The sequence below is a fragment of the Pomacea canaliculata genome, linkage group LG2 (assembly GCF_003073045.1).
Source record: "Pomacea canaliculata isolate SZHN2017 linkage group LG2, ASM307304v1, whole genome shotgun sequence".
Lineage (NCBI taxonomy): Eukaryota > Metazoa > Mollusca > Gastropoda > Architaenioglossa > Ampullariidae > Pomacea > Pomacea canaliculata.
In genome coordinates this window covers 16034689-16056691 of record NC_037591.1, presented here as the reverse complement: position 1 = coordinate 16056691, position 22003 = coordinate 16034689, and the positions used below count along the sequence as shown (strand labels likewise).

The 22003-nt window shown below is 38.9% G+C and overlaps 1 protein-coding gene across 2 annotated transcripts; it reads right to left on the bottom strand.

Moving 5' to 3' along the window:
- Positions 1 to 27: 27 nt before the first annotated feature.
- On the bottom strand, positions 28 to 16234 carry LOC112556521 (coatomer subunit alpha-like). 2 transcript variants are annotated; one of them, XM_025225600.1, is made up of 32 exons: positions 16073 to 16234; positions 15244 to 15357; positions 14549 to 14622; positions 14167 to 14247; positions 13823 to 13899; positions 13420 to 13529; positions 12840 to 13055; positions 11731 to 11866; positions 11286 to 11368; positions 10676 to 10832; positions 10400 to 10466; positions 10020 to 10095; positions 9613 to 9695; positions 8827 to 8966; positions 8150 to 8235; positions 7581 to 7719; positions 7280 to 7442; positions 6840 to 6986; positions 6387 to 6576; positions 6167 to 6262; positions 5480 to 5689; positions 5263 to 5349; positions 4652 to 4761; positions 3883 to 3957; positions 3685 to 3753; positions 3294 to 3430; positions 2569 to 2755; positions 2147 to 2257; positions 1783 to 1944; positions 1390 to 1502; positions 1053 to 1134; positions 28 to 772 (listed from the first exon to the last, which is right to left on the bottom strand). In XM_025225600.1, exons 1-32 carry the CDS (start codon positions 16110 to 16112, stop codon positions 713 to 715), a joined length of 3678 nt encoding a protein of 1225 aa, XP_025081385.1. In that variant the 5' UTR covers positions 16113 to 16234; the 3' UTR covers positions 28 to 712. The 2 variants fall into 2 exon arrangements, with proteins under 2 accessions (XP_025081385.1, XP_025081386.1); XM_025225601.1 differs by having other exon boundaries at positions 10682 to 10832.
- Between the last annotated feature and the right edge of the window lie 5769 nt (positions 16235 to 22003).

Below are 22003 nucleotides of genomic sequence, written 5' to 3'. Positions count from 1 at the left end.
TTTGAACTGACAAGCAAATAGATTATATTTTCATTATAAACATTTTTAATGCTCATTTATTTAATCACTTTATGCTAAAAGAACAGCAATAAAAGCATAAATAAGAGGCACTGTTCCCTCTATACAAACCATGAACAAAAGACAAGCTCAAGCATGAGTAGGTTCTGAAGCCTGTTATTCAGTTTCTTCAGCTTTGCCTCCCAACATCAGAGAATACAATTGAAATTTACAAACAAATGCTACATTCGGGAAAATAAAGTGGTCAGTGATAGATGACCAGCTCTGACAGTGTCAGCAAACCAAGTTTGCTACGGCATCCCAAACAGCGACTCATCATTGCATCAATTACAACACACTCTCTCATCAAATTGTCTCAGAGTTGGGTTTGAAAGGGCACAACAATCTTACATTTATCAGCCGTTGGTCTTTCATGATGATTACACATGCTCTTGAACACTATTTTTTCGAAGAAAAAGTAGAAAAGCAAAATAAAGAATAATCTAAAAGTATTTTGTCTTCTTCATGTTCCCCATCTTTGCATGCTGTTTTCAGGTGCTTCACTGAGCAATACAAATCACTTTACAACAAAGTCATAGTGTCTCAAACATGAAGTGAAACTGCAATGTCCATTAAAGAAATAAGACATCAAAACTGTCAAGGAGCTTTCAATGACGTCATCCTTTCCACTCGCAGGTGCCATCACATTTGCTATTTAACGGAACTGGATGGGGCTGATGCGTAGACCTATGCAGTCTTTGCCAATTTCAGTCACCTGTTGAATGAAAGTCATTATTATTAAATATGCCAATATGTTTCCTAAGAACCTAAATTAATATTTTCAAAAAATTTATAAACATGCCAAAATTAACTACATGATGAGAGAGCACTTTTCATATCAGCTGGGAGAGTTGTGATATAACCTCTTCGCTAACATGGGCAGATGAAAGTAAGAGGGCAATGTTCTTACCTAAATTCTTAGTATTATTAGCCTATAAAATATAATGCCCTATTACATGTTCTGTTAAACTAGAGCATCCAAAAAAAGTAATAACCTTTGTTATCCTGCAGACCTGACCCTTGAACTCTGGCAGATAGCATGCTCCGCTGAGAGGACATTTGACAACTGGCTTACCTCTGCAAATGGTTTGAAAAATAAAACATTTTGGCTCAGTATAGAAGACTGCTCTCCTTTCCTTTTTAAAATATCTTATGCAGAAGGAAGTTCTTACAGTAGAAACAATAATGACCATGTCATTTGCCAAATATAACTAGGAACAGGAGACTTCAGACCATTTGGGTATACAAAGTATAATCTTTAAGATAGAAACAGTCGTTTCTATTTATATTGAGGCCACAGTTCTTTGAAGTCTATGATGCTGGTACAGATACCTGTAAATAGGTGTATAACTTGCAGCACAGATGTCAAAAGGATTGTGTTGATCATACTTGAGTTCCTGCTCATCAATGGGGTTTTTTTCACAGGCTGCCAGAATCTTGCGAGTCTAAAACAGATAAACGAACTTCAATTTTCATGTAATCTGCAATAGCCATGACCCCTCAACATGATGTCTACTACAGATACTTCTGGTATATATCAGCACACCACTAAACAAGTGTATGATTTATTTACCCGAAAAAAGTCTCTTATTACAGTAGGTATTTGAAGAAGGCAGGGTCAAATTTCCTTAGAGAAACTTGAATATCTACATGTACATTTCAAATAATGCAATTGTTCACACAATACAACCAATTTAATTAATTAATTCCACAAAATATCATCACCTGCTGAGCCACATCAGGCTTGGGGCCTAACTCCAACAATCTGCGTGCAAAAGAAGCCGCAGTTTTGAAGTTTTTGAGCTTAAAGAAAAGGTTGAGTGCAGTTCGTAGAGTCAGAATCATATGCACTGGTTGCAGGTTACAGTGGGTGAAATATGCTGCCATCTGGAAGGTCAAAGAGCAAAGTAAGAAAACTATTTCCAAACTCAAAATATTCAGACAGCTACACATTTAGTGTGCTTAATTCTCCAGAATGTAATAGGTTTTTTTTTTTTGTTTAAAGAAACCAAATCAACTATTCTGGTATACTGGGTTGTACTGTTATTCTGTTTGCATCTCTCTCCAATGCCAAACACTAATGGGTCACCTCGCACTGTCTTTTTTGTTCCTCCAGAGTTCCTTTGGGTAAGTCTTTGCGCTTGGACTCCATTTGCAGGCCAAGTAGGTACTCGCGGCATATTTCAATCAACTGCTGAGCCTATAAAGAAAAAACAAAAAGAAAAAAATTTTTCCTACCAAAGGACAGATGTTAAGCCGTTAAAGTTCACTACCTCTATGACCAGTAAATTTATTACAACTTAAAAGTGACAAAAATTGCACACATTTATCTACATCCATGTATGAATGGTGATGTCACACGAAACCAGAGACAAAAAAGCTGGAATGCAGCTTTCATTACTTCTAAAATTTCTATAAACTCTAGCAAATTTGAATGCTTTTATGTATTTTTCAAAACTTATTGCTGCAATACAGAACAAAAAAGGTAAAGGACAAAAGTTAAAATCTGACCTCTGCAATTTCTTGCTTAGACTCCACCACCAGAAGTGGAACACTGAGTAAAATGGAGCGGAATCGATCTACTGCCTCTGTAAATTTGCCAGATGTGGTCAGCTGATATGCAGCCTGCAGCTGCTGCACAAGAACGGACAGTTTGAGGCCCACTGCAGGCACACCATTTCTCCCTCCTGCTTCTTTCCTGCAAAAACGAATGTCAAATGAAATATGGTTCGACTTGAGGGGAAGGAGGTGAGGGGTCTGGTAGGGCCTGATGGAAGCAATTGAGGCAGATAGCACTTTGTGTTTCCCTCCCTTGGCTCAAACCATTTTTTTCCCTACCAAAGGACAGATGTTAAGCCGTTAAAGTTCACCACCTCTACGGCCACACCATGGCTTTGTTAAGTTCTTCTTAGCTTCTGTTTATCACTCATTTTTGGGAGCACATACTGACAACTGCATTAATACACATACATTCGGAAAACTAATGACTATTTCAGCATAATTTTCAAATTTCTGGGAAGCAATGGTGAAGTTCCAATATCTGCAGAACTTTTAATAGAGGACAAGCAGGTAATCTGGTGCAGCGATGGCACATCTTTGGCACTGCTCTCTACACATTTCTGCCACAATACAGATTACTATCTGCTTCAAATCGTATCATAAAGCAGATAAGCTCATAGTTTCCTAAAGCTACAAACATTTTATTCAAAGCTCGTGAGTCTTAGTGGATGACTTACCAGTTCCGTTGTGGGTAGCCAAACAATGGGGGGACAGCTGGAAGTCCAACAAAGCACGTGCGTGAACGAGAGTAGGTCTGCAGGAACAGTTGCTTATATGCCTCAAACTGCACCACACCCACTTGGTCATGAAGAAGCTGTGCAACAGCCACACAAAAGACTAAATATTACCAGGCTAAAAAAAAAACCAAACTTTTCTGGTACACATCAAAACAAACTGTAGCAAGCATACATGTGTAAATAAGAATATAAACTGAACACCTAATGCTACATGACATACAATAAAACAAACAAGTTTTACATGACCCTCTGACATAAGCATATTACTAAAAAATAATGGATGAGTTGAGCACCATTATTTGTTATTCTCTAAGCTAGTTTGTAGCCTCACCCTCATTGCTGTCTCAAAAGACCCCGCCAGAATGTGGTCCGCTGGCAGCTGAGAGTTGTTACACCATACCTGTGAAAAAAAAAAGTCAAACATTAGGAACTTAAAAAAGCTGGAGAAATTTACAGCCAAGAATTGCTTTCAAAGATCCTCATGGACAGAGAAGTCCACAGAAAGAATAAGCACCCTAAAAACTCATACCTGTGCTTGGCTGGTGCCTTTGGTAGGTGGTACAAAGTAGCCTTCTTCTGCAGCGCCTGTAATTGGTCCAGCATCCTACCACACATATAAAAAATAATGCGTGCTTACTGTTCACACTTTTTCTGTCACAGGCTTTAACGATTAGCAATGCCCAGTAATATACTTCTGCACTTTAGACTATATGCGCACTATACAGCTAGGTAATGATGCTGTCATACTGAATTATGTGAGATTTATGCTCTACTTGTTTAATCATACCCCAATCTTGACCACAAGTGCCAGATTAGGGGAAAGATCAGAGGTCCTTTCCTTCATTTGCACACAGTGCTCAAATAGGTGGTTTCTCTTAAACACTGCTCTTTTCAAGGGTTAAAATATTTTCATGATCAAGTATCTTTTCAAGTGCTTGTCTGGCATCTGTTGAAGATTGAAGCTAAAACATCAAATAAGTGTGTGGGATACTGACACCTAAATGGATAAATCTGAATGCACCACAATGAAGAATGTACTGACTTGTTGACTTTCCTTTGCTCAATGTCGTTTCAAAACAAAGAATCAAGGACTCAAAGATCCAAGATCTGCTCAACAGTGATTCATGGTGCATGCAAATGCAACAGGAACAGTGTTGATACACTCCTCATTTCTTAAAAAAACAACTCTTTCCCTTGCCAGCAAAGCTTAGCAGCATATGAGCTGACTGACTACACACACATTGTTTTACTTGCTTAATGCCTGGCCCACCTTCTCTCCCCTTCCTTATGTCACTCACCAGATCAGGTGGAAGCTCCAGGTCATCTTCAATGTCCCAGGCTCCTCCCTCTTTGTCACCACCAGCTACTATTTCCTCGTCAAATCCTTCACCCCTTCCAAACTCACCTTCTGTTCATAAAGATGAAGGCAATTTAACCAGCTGTCATCTTTGCTGGACCATACACCTCACAACTGCTCAATATTCTGAATTATCTGATCTTGATTTTCTCTATTGCCCTCACTATATTTTCAAATCACATACTGTTTATCTTATCTTATTATGTTAAAACCACACTAACGTACATGTTTAGTGTTATGCTGCACTGTACAAGTCTTCACATTATTTACATGACCAAGCTCCCAGCATCTTTTTCATTCTTCATTGTTTCAGATTTTAAGAAAACCTTAAAATGCATCCCACTGCAAATTTCTGTGCACTTATTTTAATCCCATCTATTTGAAGAAAAAAACCAAAAAACTAGAGAAAATGTTAACAAACCCTGCCCAGATTTCCTCGTCCTATTTCATTTTTTCATATGGAGTGTGAGACTGAAAAACAGGAGTGCATGCAGTTGCCATTTAGACAAAGGATGCCAAGTGGGATTAAGAAGAATAACTGCAGACACTCACCCTCCTCCAATACTAGTTCTGCATCAGCACCCCATCCTTCTCCAGCTCCCTCGTCCTCTACAGCAGCTGCCAGAGCTGACTGCTTGCCTGCAGCAGAACAAGAACTGTGGCTGATGACAAAAACTGCCATGCTGTAAATTTTTAGAATTTTATTTCTCAAATTGCAAACTACCACTTTCAGTTCTGACCATGCCAGTGTTTATTATCTGAGACCCACCTTTGCTAGCTATGGCACCCTCAAAGAATCCCTTGGATACGGTTAAGAGAGGCCAGTTGCTCTCCTGCAAACACAGGGGTGGAGGTGGCTGGAGCAAACGGGCATTGGGGTACAGGTCTGGGACCCTTTCCTCTGGTCCAAAACTTTGCTTCAGTTCTTCTGCTTCTTCTTCCAGCCCATGAGTGGCTGCTGTCAGGTAGGCAAGTGACTCTAGAGGAAAAAATGTTTTTAAGAAATTGGCTGGTAGCATAATGACAGCACACAAGAAAGGACTGTAAGATACTAACAACACATACTGAGACACGAACATAGATACTGACAGGTAAAATAAGGAGACAGGAAACTGAAATGCTGACAGCAAATCAGAAGCTATGCACTTGCTTGTACTCTTGCAAAATTCCACTCACAGCTACTGGGTGTAAATCCCACTTTTCTTCTACACATTTTGATTGCTTTGTCTACATGCTGCATTTTTCCTTTTTATTTCCTGAAAACAACTGTGTGTTTATCCAGCACACTGCCACCTAAAGTGCTATTACTACAGATGTTGGCTATGTTAAGATTTCGTGTTTAACTTTACTTCATTTTGGATTATGACTCCATCTTTCTGTAAAGTGCTCTAAGCTCACCTTCATCAGTGGGAAAGTGCATTTTATTATTAGTACTACCCATAATATTATTACTTACTCTGCCCACAGTTCTTGAAAATTTTTACTCGCTCAGACACATCACCCAAAAGCAATGCATTCTGAAAATGTCCACTGGTATCCTTTCTGATCTCCGCTGCAACAAAATAAATAAAAAATACACATAATATGCTTACTTCAATCTCAGCATTTTCAAGTAGGTCAAATACACTACAGCACATGGCTTGTACCATTCTTCCACCACACTAGTAAGGCCTCACCAATTTTCATCATCTTCCTCAGCTTCTCTATGTTGCCTGTGATGAGGTACAAAAAGGAGAGGCGGTCAAAGTTCTTGGTCTTCTGATATGCCATCTCGACAATCTGATGGTTTCCCTGTAGGAGGGCAGCCTCCCCAAGCCGCTCCCAGCAGGCAGGGTCATCCAGTGCTCGAGCAGCCTCCAAGGCAATCTGAACGAATACACAGATGTGTCCTCATCATATCTTACAGAAAGATGGAGAACGAAACAATTCACTGGCTTAAACTCACACACCTAAGAAGCAAAGCCACGTTTTCCCTTGAGAAAAAAAAAAGGGTTACAGATGTCTCATTTGAATGTTCATATTATACACAGCACATAGAAGTGGTACTTGGAGTATTTGCCCAATCCATCTGCCATTACCCTAATTACATTTTGAAGAACACTACCAAATCATAATTTGGGAAATCTCACCTCAATGTTACCACACTCAAGAGCCAAGCCAAATCGAGTCTTCTCATCCTTGACAAAGTGGAGGGCCACCTCAGGATAGCCCTTTTTCTGCAGATAGGCAATGATGGACTGGCCCACCAACTTGGCATTGCGCACCATGTGAAGCACCTATCATGACATTTGATTCTGTTCAGGCAATGTAGACTGAAGACATGATGTATTAAGGATATGTTTAAAACCATGCATTCAGTCAGTGGTACTGCAATAATGATTTTCTACACACATTCTCAACACCAGAAACAACTGAAAATGATGAAAGAGAAGCAAATCTATTGAATCTTGTTTCTTCCATCTCCAATACTCTCTCATGTACTCTTGCCGGTGCACACACACACACATACATCCATGCAGGCACATACACAAAAAATGGCTATTCCTTCTGCAATAAACTTTTATCGCACCTCTTCATATTTGCGGTTTATAAGAGCCAGTTTGAAGCGGTATTCAGTGGGGTCAATGCTGAGAACTCGAGGGCGGCATTCTCTGTCTAGACAGTACACACTTGTGCCCTTGATGCGAGTGATGTAAATGGGCAGATCCAGAGTCCGTATAATGCCGTGGTCACTGTAACACAAACACCATTACACTCAATAAAGTCTGTACACAAATTGTAACTACATCATGACAAGAAGTATGAAACAGCAAAAAACCTCACCATCATGGCCTAGCTTCACAAATTTTGAGTAAGAAAGCCACACCTACCCATTCGTGAGAGCATATTTGATGTGGTTGCTGGTCGTATAAATGAAGATGTTGCTCTCATCCCAGGCACCGGACTTGACACGGATGTTCTCATGAATGGTGCACAAACTCTCCATCTTGCGGTTGCATATGGTGATGACTGGGAGAGATTTTAAGGATCACAATGAGGCAAAAAAAAACAAAAAAAACTACATTTAAGTCTCATACACACCACCTTACATCGATATCAATGTTGGTTTGCCTATGTCTAAACCACTGCAGTGAGGTATTTATATCTAAAGGTATAAAGGTAGTTGTTCTCTTGACCAGTATGACAGCACTAATGAATCACTTGTTACAAATGTCATCCACACATACTTCTAGCTCCATTCACCAAGTAAAAACTATAAGATGTTCATGACATACGCTTATCTCTTCACATTAATACCAACAACTCTCTACAATACACTGCATGGTTGTGGAATCTACATTGTTTTATGAAATCAAGTAAAACAGGAAATAAAACTGGATTTTCCTAATCAGCTTTTATAAGCATATCATACTATTAGATGTGGTGGACAATTTCTCACCATGTTTGCTGTACAGAGCGACATGGGACATATCTGCTGACCATATGGCGCCTTTCACCTTTGACATTTTGACTGAGGCTAAGGTCCTAGAAAAATGAGAAAATTTCAAAATAACATGAAATCCTGGCCTGTCTTCCTTGCGCATATAAAGATGCTGATATAAAACACTTTATATGTAGTGCTTAAACAAGTATACATGAAACATAATGTGGTAGTTCAGCACTATGCAGATCCAAATCATTTGTCCAGTTCTAAACAAACTTTGCAGGAGTATGCCCTTTTGTTTAGAAGGTTGTTCAGTTTGTGTATGATATATATTTGTTTAATTATTATAAGAAGTTGATTCAAAATGTAGAGCAAGTAACTTAAGCTATATGTCATAGCCTCTAACCCTGTTAGCAGATGCTATATGGTGAGTAAAAACATCTTGTCCAAGATGAGACATAAACCCAGTATAGCAAAGAAATAGGAAGTGATATTGCAGCTGGTAGCAATGACGTGTCTATCTCCCTGATAGGCGCAGGGCCAACACCTGGGCTATATTTTATATTTTAAAACATGTTTATTAACTACGCCAAAGAAAGGAAACTTTTTTTAAAAAAAGGCACTCAATATAACTAATGATAAACACAAAAGCAAGTTTGTGCACTCACACCTAACCAAAAAAAAGACGTTACCTCTTCTGCTGGACATCAAAGAGAGTGACAGCATCAGAATCCTTCAGGAGGAGACAACCAGTGCCAGCATAAAATACTCCCTCGCAATTTGAAGTCTGTACTTTCTTGGTAATTTCATTCTTCAGATTTTTGATGATGATCTTCACAAACATAAACAAAAACAAAAAACCTGAAAGACACATGAATGAAAGTGAAACTGTCATTTTATAAAAAAGGAACAATCTTTAGGCTGTAGTAGGTGGTAGCCCTTTCATGAGGACCCACAGATAAAACCTGTCAGCATAACTATGGCAATAATGAAAGGAACAAATTCACAGTATGCACAGTAAGGCTTGTGTCGAATCTCCTACCCACACATATTTTGACTGTAAACTCTTTTCCTGTTCAGCAGACTATCAGCAACTTTGTATGAAGCTATAATTTCAATACACAGCAGACATATGCAAAGAAAAGAATGCTGTTTAAAGCATTTACAGTTCGGAATTTTTTTTACAGGATGTGACATTTCTGTAGTTAAGTTTACTCTATAAGAAAATTATCCATTATTTCATCCCACGCTGCACTGTTTGTTAAAAACTTTTTTTTTAATTTATGCATACTGTTTATGTTTCAAGAAAACAAGTGTGGAGACTGACATAATAAATATCATGTTTGTTTATATATCACAAATCTATATATATGTATACATCCCACACCCCTAAAAGATGTCAACCCAAATTTATGCATATGAATATGTACACATGCAAGCATACACAAAACCAAATTTTAGTTGTTAAAAACACTTACAGTATGAGTTCGGTCCAAGACAGCAAACCTGTTCCTGGCTACCCAGACAGCCGTCAGACCAGCAGATCGTTTTCCTTCTGGAGCTGAAATAAGAGCAAAATCCTTAACAATTCTACAATCTTCACTGCAAACCATTCAGAAGGCAGTAATTACACAAGAATTAAAATGCAAGTTAACATAAAATACATTTTTTTAAAACAAAATCTGTTACAAAGACTAATTTTCTTTGATCATAAACCATTATCCTAATAGAGGCAAAATGATGCGCAACCTACAAATAGCAGATCACGACAAAGTGCAGACTCATCAAAGGTTTTGACTCGCTACAGGGTTTGTTGCTCAGGTAACAAAGTATTTTTTTTTAACCCTGACTGTGTGCGTTTGAGTAAAATTAAAGAGTTAAATACCATCAGGATTCTGAGCATCTGATTCTTTGGGCACAATGTAGAGGTCATAGGTACTATTCTCCACATTGGAAGCAGTCTGCAGCAAATAAAACTCATTTTAGCAGAAATAGTTTGAGTGGAAACAAAAAGATTGAGAGCAGAGAAAGCTGTGCGTAAGTGTAAAAATGTGCAGCCCGTATGTACATGGATATGAATGATATTGCACTGACTAAAAACAAGATGTAAATTACACTTGCACATTTTAAGCAATCCACCATGAGTTAAATCAATCAACCCAGTCACAAGTCAAATCACTACCTTGTTAGGACATATAAGTATCAAGTTTCTGGTATCAACACAATTATTGGACATATTAAAACCATCTATTGATGGGGACATACCGTACAAAGCAGAACTGCATTTTCGGCAGGGTTGTATGACATACTTGTCACTGGTGTCTTCGATCCCCTTCATAAATATAAAGATGGGTCAGAAAAACATGTGACTTTCTAATGTAGCTGCAATATGTCAGCTTTTCTTCTTTTCAGATTCTTTCTAACCTCATGCATGCCAAAACAGACATTCTCTTTGCTTCCTCAACAAAGTCAGTAACAAAAATCCCTATTCACATCTCCACCTAAGTAAATGTCCCTGGATATACCCCAAATAATCCTTACCCATACCCTCTAAGCTGCATCAAGGGAACATCTTTGGATGTGTTAAAGTCCAACCGACGAAGATAGCGGTCCTTGACATAGAACAGAAGATTCTGATGCACTGCCATCGCTGGTCGTTCCTTCTCTAGCTTGAAGATGACCATGCCATTGTCATGGCCTGAAATTCCACAAAGATTTTTGATATTATCCTGCTCTGATAAAATGGTAGCAAGGAAAATGACATAAAATGCCAGAGTACAGTTCTTATTCCATGGGAAGACTGTTGTATTATATCAAATTGTGCTTTTGTACTGTACTAAATCAGGTAGTGGTACTACTTTTTATATCTGACAGATTTTTTGCTTTGTGTAACTTCTTAGCAACTGTTTGTACTACAAGGAATGCTTAGCACATGCAATATGTATAAGCAAATATACGTGTGTGTGTGTGTGAAAGAGAATGAAGGAGAGAAGACAGTCAAAGTGATAACACAACTGGGTTTACAGAAAAATTCATTCATTGACAGACATTTTTTTTTATGAGGTGATGAGGTGTTAGTGAAATTCCAAGAAAGAAATTCCCCAGTTTTATAAAATGAGGCAGAGACACAAAAAGTCATATGCCACCATACCTGCAGCAAAGAGGTTGAGGACCGGATGTGCAGCTATCACCCAGAATCTGTCATGTTCTCGCCTGAATGTCTGAACACCAGTCCTAAAATCATATTTAAAAAATACCACACATGAAACACTGAAACAAATCATTCAATTTAAATGTCAGCAATCTCTATCTCATAACCAAACTGACAAAAGCTGCCCAGTTCATGGCAGCATCCTAGCTTTGGGCATTAACATAATCAACTGAATGCAGAAGATCCCATAATACAATGAAGAAGCTCAGCCACTTGAGACATTCAATTCATTATCTAAGGAGATTTTTTTAAATAACAACCCAAAAATATTCTCATTTCCCTATTTTCAAAATTAATTTCTAACACAAATTTCACTCACAGGTGTTTAGGTTCCTCAAATTAGCAAAGATTATAAAAAGCAGGGGGAAACCCTCTATATAGCAACCTTTTGCTCATATCCCACACACGAATACTCTTGTCCTCTGAGTTACTCAGGATAAGTTCCTGGCGGGGATGGAAAATGCAGCAAGATACATTGTTGTAGTGACCTCGACATGTGTCCACTTCCCAGGCCTTGGACTCTGCATGCACACATAAATATTTTCCTTCCATAAAGAATCAAAATAAACCTTGACTTTCTGGTAAATTCCCCAGTATGTTAAATGTTTTCAAGAATGAAATAACTGTCACTCTCAACTGCAAACTCCACCTTAAAAAGTGCATGAATCTCCTAAAAAAATTATACAAATCATAGGCAGGACAGTTTTGAACAGAGTATTGTGTTGAGTCACCTGGGCCAAACAAGATCAGCTTCTTGATTGTTATGAGTAAATATTACTGGTTTCTTATGAGTGCAGAGATTATGCTTTGTAGGAAGTCCTTGGTTTTACGTTCTTTGTACAAAATCACGAGCAACCTCCCCAATCACCTCTTATCATATCAGCAAGTAGAGTCCATGTTTCACATTCATAAAGCAGGATTGATATTACAAAAGACTTGTACAGATTGTACTTCATAATAAACCTATGAAAGAATGAGGCTGCACCTAACTGGCACGACAGCTCTTGTGCTCCACGATTGTTTCTTGGTTGTAACTTCAGTTGATATACAGTTTGTGCATGTGTGTGCATCATTGATTGCACTTTAGTTTCTGCTGTGTTTTTGTGACTGACTACAGGAATCATGCAGACTTTTATTCTTCAACAATTCTTTGGAGCATTGCCAGTGTCAGCATTCAGTACATATGGAAACCACATGAACAGAGCTCTCATTAGAATAATTTGCTAGCAAGCATTTATTTTAATTATGACTGACTTTGCTGTACATTATAATTATTTTAGTTTCGCTGTTTCTATCTCCAACTCCATCGTTCTTGTTCTCAGATCAAACGGTTTCCATGCTGAAGGTTTGTGATATCCGTGCCATACCAGGTGGTGAACACAAAAAATGTTTATCTTGTAGTGCAAAAAGCCAGGAGTGGAAGCTTCTGAAACTACAGAATAAAAACTATTCTATAAAAAAAGAATAAAACTGAAAGCATTCATCTTCACTCACCGTTCATTCTCCACAGCTTGACTTGCCGATCATCTGCACCTGACACAATCAATGGGAGAGAAGGATGGAAGGTGGCCCAATTAACCCCCCTATCATGGCCCTCAAGCACATGCTTGACAATGGCATCACTTGTGCCAAACAAATCAGCCTGCCCTGGACTTCGCAATCGATCTTCCAAGCCACCTGGTCCTGGTGCTACATTTTTCTTCCGTAGACCTGGACATAACAAAATGTTCTTTCCAAAATAGTCTACAATGCAAACTATTGCATCTACAATGCAAACTATTTACTACAATGTAAACTGAGTTCTGCAGATGTGATGTCACCTGTCAGTAACAGGTGAATCAGAATTGCTACTGTTGTTATTAATTCTACACTAATTCTAAATCAGTTAAACTAAGACACCAAATATTGATTACATGTGATACCAGACAGTACTTCTCACTCTTTGAGGACTGAACCACTGAAATCAAGTAACTTCATCAACCATGGTCTGAAGCAAGAACCTCCAATGATGTTTATTATTACCTAGGGAAATCTTATATGCTGATGATAATGTTTCAAGCAGACAGCCACTTACCAGAGATGTCCCATACCCTGACTGTTTGATCCAGTGAAGCAGAAACCACTAAATCCTCTGATGGATGAAACTGGGCACACATTACATAATGGCTGTGTCCTGTCAGCACACTGTCACAAAAACAAGGGGTGCACACTGAATTGTTATCAACAACCTACACCAATTTACCTACTCGTCTACTTCATAGAACATTTTAAAAACTACAAATCCTCTCCAATACAATACAAATACAACTCAAAGAAAATAAAGACTCGGTCATGGTGACATCTGATATCATTACATTATAAAAAGGAAACATATGACTTAACCTAATGCTATATTTATATCATCTATGGATGATCATTTATTACAACATATATACAAAATTTGAATTGTCCCAACCATTTAGTAAAACCAATGCTACCTGATGCAGTTTCGCGATTGCCAGTTCCAGATCCTTATAGTTTGGTCATCAGAAGCACTTAGTATCCAGGGGTATTCCTATAAATTTTATAAACAATAAATTAGCCTATTTCCAGAATGCATCATTTTTTTACCTGTTTACAAGGCTGCACAAACACACTATCAGTTACCTTTAGTTGCTGACTCCAACATCAACAACCAACCATTTAAAATGAGCACTGACTATAAACCTAAGTCAATCTCGCAAGTGCTTTATAAGACTTCTGGAAACAGGATGTAATCTTCAAAAATCCAAATGTACTCTGAAAAAAACTGAAACTAGAAGACATGACAGCATGAACTCACATGATGAAATACTGTTGTTCGAATGTAGTCAAGATGTCCCAAGAGAGTAAAGAGACAACGCCTCTGCTTGTAGTTCCACACCTAGTGCACAGCAACAATTCAACATCATTCAACAATTAAAAAAAAAAACCCAATACACTCCATTTTATGTGAACAAATTTTTCACAGTATTAGGAAACAGTTATTAAAAGTCGTGGATAGGTAGGGATTTGTCTTATTAATCTAACAAATAGATTCAGCTACCACTAAAGTTAGTAATACAAAAGCGGTTTGTGCATTCATGTTGTCCTGCCATGAAGAAAATAATTTTTCTTCACTTATGTAAACAACACTAAAGAGTTCCTTAACAGTGCAAAAAAAAAGTGCATGAGAATCAACAAACCTTGATTTTGTAATCATCCCCACCAGAAACAAATAATGGTTGTTGCTGATGGAAGCAGATGCCACGAACAGGTCCTAGGGCATGAAATATGGTTATTTTATAGTCTTACTCATTTTAACGTGTATTATCATCTTATATAGATATACTTTACTAGATTTCTGTTCTGATAAGGCTCAGTCTTTGATACAAAGCATTGTAACTTGGCATGAACTTCTTGGTAGTCATCCAGAAACTCACTTTTCCCATGCTTAAGTAATTTGAAAGCTTATTCTTATTTTATTGTGCCTGATTCACTCTGCTTTTAATTATATCAATATATTTTTCACAATTAGAAAATATTATTAACAGATTCAAAATAAAAAGAAAAAGTAAAATAGTTTAAAAGACACCGAAGATACAACAAAATAGTATAATACAATAAGATATACCTTTGAGAAGTAAACTATCTCAAGTTTTGAGAAAGTACACTAGCATTTTTCCCTTTTTGTTTGAATAAATCCTTAAAGCCAAAATTGCTGCCGCTACCAGGCATTGTTATGTGAAATGGGGGAAGTGTGTGTGTGTTGATGTGTTTTGCATACTAAAAAAAGATCACATGCAGACTAATCCTCAAAATCTAGCTACTCAAGAAACACTACTAATTTCACTGCAAACTTGAGACTTTATTTTCTGGTGGATGAAATAATGATACATACCATCATGTTCATCAAATTTATCAATGAGTGTGCACATACGATAGTCCCACAACTGAATCACCCCATTGTGAAGAGATGCCAGGACCCATGGTCTTTTTGGGTGAAAACAAAGACCTAAATGGAGAACAAATATGCACCATACAACTTTGTGTAATATTTAAGTAATAGTAAAATATATCTCTATTAACAGGAAAGGTATAGGAAGTTCTTGTCACTAGTGATCCTTTCACTTTCATCATTGATATCTCCATTAATTTCTATTTTTAATTATAATTTTTATTTCTAAATTAATTTCTATCTTATTTACATTACAACAGAAACACTGTTTTAGCAGTTTCTGAAGAGCTTATTAACATCATATTTGATAGGCTTGTTTCATTCACTCAAACGTTTTACTGACCAGGCATTTCTAAAAAACAAGTCAGACCATTTATCCAGGGCTTCTGCTTACGCAAAAAATTGCGTACAGTACCCATTAAAAGTTCGAAGGACCCCTTCAATTTTCGTCAATGGGGTCCCATTCAAATTTGGGCGAAGAACAGGGACCCCTTAAAAATCTGAAGAAGGGGTCCCTGGGACCCCAAAGAATTTAGCCTTAGCAGAAGCCCTGCCATTTATCCATCTTTATCATTCAGGTACACAGAAATGAGCAAAATGTGTAAAAATAAATTATACTATCATGCATTAAATCTAATGAAAAGTTTTTTTTAAAAAAGACTATCAATACTATTCATTACTCAAGAGTTGTGTACAAATGCCGAAGCAGACCATAGATGGTCTGTATTGTAATTATCATTTAGCGGTGAGACAAGACAGATAAAGCATTTACCTTTCACACGCGCTGACTTCGTCTCAAACTTCGTCAGCATCTTTATTCCCTTTAAGCATAAAGTATATGCTGTGCTGGTAATATACTAGCAGACAATACACAGAATTTCCTCCACGGTGTCAACCTACACCTCTTACACACGTCGGAACTTCCGGTACGATGACAGCAGAAGAAATGATACGAGCTTCATGATTGGATGAAACGATTCAAGGGAAGCTACTGCTAATTTTTTTTTTTTTTCACGAAATAAATGACGTGTCCCGTTGAAGTTGAGCCATCGATATACAGAGATAAAAGGCGTTCATTAAGAAATTGACTAAAATAGTGTTGTTGTATGTAATGTACTTGAAGTAGGCAGCTTCAGTGATGGAAACGGGTAACGAAGAGGAAAACCCGGGTACCCTAAGAACGCGCATAAGATTTTTTTCCTTCTTTTCCTTTACTTTTTCTTTTAAGGAAAGTTTGACGTATAATTACATTCCTCACTCTGGGGATTTTTTTTTTCCTAGGGTACTAAAGGTTTAATCCTTTAATGTCACCTTTCCTCCAATTTCTAACCACTCACGTCTAAACAACTCTATGTTCAAGTAGTGAAGTAGTTAATTCTAGTGCACGTGTCCTGATATGTTTGTAGTCTGTATTACGTTACTGAATGAAATGTAAATATTGACAATCGAATTGTACATAAGCATATTATTATATACTGGGAAAATAATTTACAGTTATAAGGGGCCCGGAGAGATCGTCTACCCCGGGGCCCGTGCTGGCTCTCGTCGGCCCTGATATCAGGCCCGGTTCTACCTATTAGGCGAACTAGGCAATCGCCTAGGGCGCAGCGACCGAGGGGGGCGGAAAAAATCGCCTGCTTTTTTTTTTTTTTTTTTAATGAATAATTTTAGGGAAAAATGTCATTTTCACAAAATGATATTAGCAGGACACTTTTCCTCTGCTTGTAGACTGACCACCACGCTAGTTTCTCAGTCGTCATTATCGCATTATCCCAGGGCGCACTTGCAGTGACCAGCTAACCGGCAGGCAAGTAGAGGGGCGGGGAGCGTATCTTTTATTCCTGAACGGGAAGGGAGTTGAGAGGGGCGGCGTTGGTGGAAGGCAAAGGACCAAAGGTGGAAGGCACCTTTTCCTCTGCTTGTAGGTTGACTTCACCACCGAGTTTCTCAGTTCATGTAGTGATGTAGTACAGGAAAACCCATTATTACAGGGCGCACTTGAAGTGACCAGCTAACCAGCGGGGAAGAAGAGGGCGGAGGACGCCGAGGATAGACAGCGGAGGGGCGGGTTGGTGGATGGGGCCTGGTCAGTGCGGACCCCTACGATGGAGTGGACCGCATTCCACTAATACCAAGCTCACCTTTCTTTCCTCTATCTTACTATTGAAGAGGTTCCACACTTATGCATTGAAAACACTGCAGCTGATATCAGGGACAACAACACTGACTTGAGTTTGCTACGCGAGTTTCTCTGTGGTTATGACAACTGTTTTATGCTCAATATTGTTTACACTTACGAACTTTTAACCCGAAGGAACTTACCTAATGTCACGAACGCGTTCTTAGTTAATAAGAGTATAAAAGTCTTTCGCAGACAAACATCAAGGTAGAGCCATTTGAAGTTTATAGCATATCTATTTACTGACACTGATGACCTATAGTCTTGTACTTACTGTTGTGACTCATGGTCGTGAATATTTAACTTTCTTATTAATTATTAAATTTCTGTTCGTTTGGTGTATTACGCTTAATTTAGTTGTCAAATTGTAATGTTTATTTTTATTATCTAAGAGTGCATCTGTTTGTCTACAGTTTGAATGGCTAGCTTGTTGTTATGCTCCATTGACAGAATATTTGAAATTGGTTATTAAGAGATAATGCGTACTAAGACCTACAGTCTATATACTTCTCTTGTTTTCACCTAACCCTATGCTGGACACCACGCAGTGTTGATCACTGGACTGTGTGGGGAGCTGCCCTGACACCATGATTTACAACTTTGCATTGTTAGCGTCCAGAAGACTCTCTCTTGACAGACCTTGCTCCCCGCCCACCTGTGAGGTGTGACTTTGGATGGGAACAAAGTAGCTGCTATCAGGGTGGTCTAGAGGCTGGAAGCTGTGATCAGCTTGAGTTTTAGACCACACAGCAAAATAAGACCAGAGCAAGGTGCTACACATTTCTTGTCTCCATCAGTGTGCACTCCATAAAACCTTTTACACGAGTGTTTGAGATCCCCTACTCATAAGTGTAGGTCTGATTTGGGAGGCATGCAAGCATCCATGTGTGTTTGATGCACGCCTGCAATTGAAAAACAGACGTACCTTTTCTTGACAAAAAGTAGTTCTTACTTATAAGTTATTAATCAAATCTGCAGCAAATTCTCGAAAAAGATTTAATTTTAGTAAGCCATTCTTTGGCACTTCTGGGTTCTAATGCCTCTGGTCGTAATGAGTTCTTGTAGAAAACCACTTTTCTACTATTTTTAAGCAGCAAACATGTAGTCAGTTCGGTTTTACTTGTTTGTTCATCTGTAAGATGAGAAAGAAGAGAACCATTGAAAGCACTTGCCGATGGAGGTGCTATAGGTGGACAGGCCCACAGGTAGCGATAAATCTGTCACAGTTGGATCAGACTAGTAGACTGGACAAAGAAGGTGGTGCGATGTTACTTGATAGTTGTCCGTGAGAGAAGAAAGAGAGATGAGAGAAAGATTGAAAGGACCTAAGTGGGGTGGCTTAGTGGAGAAGGGTAGAGATAAATCTCTACCACTTTAAAGAAAGTCAGATCACATTACCAGGGCTGGACAGCCAGAGTGGGGAAGAGGTAGTTGTAACTTTGAACTTAAAACCCACAGGACGATGTACAAACCTTTTCTGAGCGGCTGCAGACATCTCGTGCTGCTGTTTGAATTGACTTTGTAATCGTCTGTTCGGGTGCTTGGAGCTATCATCCTTCCACAGCTGAGTCAGTAAAGGTTGTGAACTGCATTGAGCCGTGCAAGACTGAACAGTGCTACTGTCTACAGCCACTTCATGAGAGTTTGTACAGATAAGTTCGCATGAATTTTATACACTGTGACATAGCTGTATATATTTTATTAACACGATTTATGTCTTTCTTTACATTAATTTCATTTCCTTATTTCTTATAGTGCTTATTTTGATTGTGTGGATGCAACGGGTTGCGATAGCGGTGGTGTAACTTTATACAAAACTTTTCATTGCACAAACGGGTCCGTGACAGTCTTGTGGTCTTTAGCACATCACAATCGCCTTGAGTTCTGAGACAGACAGCCGCAATCATTACTGGTGATATTTCAGCCTAGCTTTCTTGTTTGAACTGCGTCCATTGAAGACAGATTTAAACAGATTCAGGAGCACAGTGCATTATTTGGATTTCTTTATGATATCCAAAGCATTTCTGAAAAACCAAGGAAGGACATTCTACTATCTTGCGAGGTCTTGGCAAAGGCACTAGTGCACAGAGACAGCAAAGACACTCACGCGGAAAAACTCTGTTCTGAATTACAGGTTGTAGATAGAAGACTTCCCAAGCCTAAAATGAACCCCAAAGAAGTCTTAATATTCATAATCCAACATAAGCTATTTGATATTGTGCCGAATGTTGTAGTGTCTCTCAGAATTTTATTGACCCTTCCAATTTCTGTTGCCAGTGCAGAACGAAGTTTCTCAAAATTAAAAATAATTAAAAACTATATGAGATCAACAATGTTGCAAGAGAGACTGACTGGGCTGGCCACCATATCTATTGAGCATGACTTGGCAAATGCACTCAATCTGAAGGAACTGGTAACTCGTTTTGCACAACAAAAAGCAAGAAAAGTGAGGTTTTAAGCATCAATTTCATGACCAGGACTAAATAAATTGCAAAACAAATGATATAACATGGTTCACTTTTTGTGAGGTGGGGGGGGGGGCGCAGAATTTTTCTTTCGCCTAGGGCGCAACACAGCCTAGCGCCGGCACTGCCTGATATAGTATGTATACCTACGTGAAGAGTGCATGGGGGAAATCGGTGCATCAATATATATGACTGTATTTTTAAATCTTTTTCACTTTTTTTCTCTTTATCTGGAATCAAGTCTATATCCTACCCGATGTGTATGGGGTGTGTGGGTTTGTTCGCGCGCTCATGCATGTGTGTGCGTGTGAGAGAACTCGATCATGGGTGGTATATATACATATTTTCCCGAAGCATGTACATTTTTCATGTTTATTCTTCTAAGATATATCTTACCGATGGCTCAAAGACAAAAATATATTATGCAGAAGAATTTGCGATATACATTTATTATGCAGTGCAAACTTAAAACAACATCATATTGTGAGACGGTATTGCTGAAACAGATCGGGAAGGTAGAGGGTGCCAGCGAGCTTTTTATATTTCCTTCCATAATAAGAAGCAGGCGGCGCCTACCTCTTCGTTTGATCTGTTCTGCATGGATGTACTGTACCCTGACAGTCACCCGGGCGACGCTGCGTAGCCTACAGCTAAATTCTGATGTGCCACGCGCAAAGTATTGTTCGGGAAATAGCACAGTTCACGAAACACAAGCCCAGCTATGACGACGGTTTCCTCTCTGACCTGTTTACAGATACCTCAAATATCCATCCATTTCAAACTCTGCATACGTGGGGATTCGAGGGTTCCGCAGAACATGATGGGTAAAAGCATTCCTGGCGTTTTAAAAATGACCTTTAGTTGCCATCTCCTTTTCAGTTATACTAGAGAGATCACCTTGGCCCCTTTGGCAGAATGCTGTACTTGATCATCCGACCCACGGCTACAATGCCCATGAAAGCCATGCATGCATGTGACAGTCTTTCGCTCGGAGTTAAAGAAATGAAGTAAAAAAAAAAGGAAGAAAATAAAGATCGAGTTGTGGGTAAACTTGTTTGCCAATACGTTGCCACTTCAGACGCACTTTGCTTGGGTAAGAACGACGTTGAGAGATCACGTTGGACAATTAGTTTTCATCTAGCACCTGATACCCACTCTTTGTTGAGTGATGCAAGGCAGCTGAGATTGCTGGTGCAGTCTGCGCACGTGTAGTTCTCTACGCTTGAATCAATGCCACCAAGGTGTCCTTATGTCAAGGCTCGCCGCTAAATTTGCCTTGCGCTAGGAAGACAAACCTGTCCGGCTGGTTTCACGCTGTATCTTGACTGACTTCTGCTGCTGGTGGTTTTCCACCCTCTCCCTTCCCCTCCCACTCAACAAACTTCTCACAATGCAGCGGTTGCCATGCTGGCAGGCAGACGACACGATCGAATTGACAGGTCAAATTGGAGAGGATGCCTTTCTGGCTAAGCTGGACTGCACTCAATACATGATGGTGAAGAGATAGCTATTAAACGCCATTTCTCTTTGTGAATCCATCATAGCTGACCGTTGCACAGGAGGACCACTTGACATAAACTAATTTCTCAAAAGATCTATAACTCTTACGCCGAAAACCACTTTTCAGATTGTTATTTTTATTTTCTGTGCTTTTTTTGGCTAGCATTGTAAAAAAAAAAAGTCATCCTTATTAACGACTGGTTACAGCAATCGGCTGACTTAACGGCCCGTCAAGATATCCAGCACGTTGTATATAATTTTATTATGTTATTTGAAACGAGGTGTAGAATAACTAAAAGATGAAAAAAAAAAATTGGCAGCAGAAGGACAATTAAAGTTATTGGGATATGTGGCAACATTCATTTTACGATCAGTACCGAAATAACTGCATGCATGTTTACATGTGCACAAGATACACGCATGTCACAGGCCTTCCGTTCAGTGCACTCGCCAAGCGGTTGGCGCAGACAGTGCATTCGAGCGACTGAGTTCTTTCATCAAACGTTGGTGATGATGACCTGCATCACCCTGTTGATGGTGACTAGAGGAGATTACATTC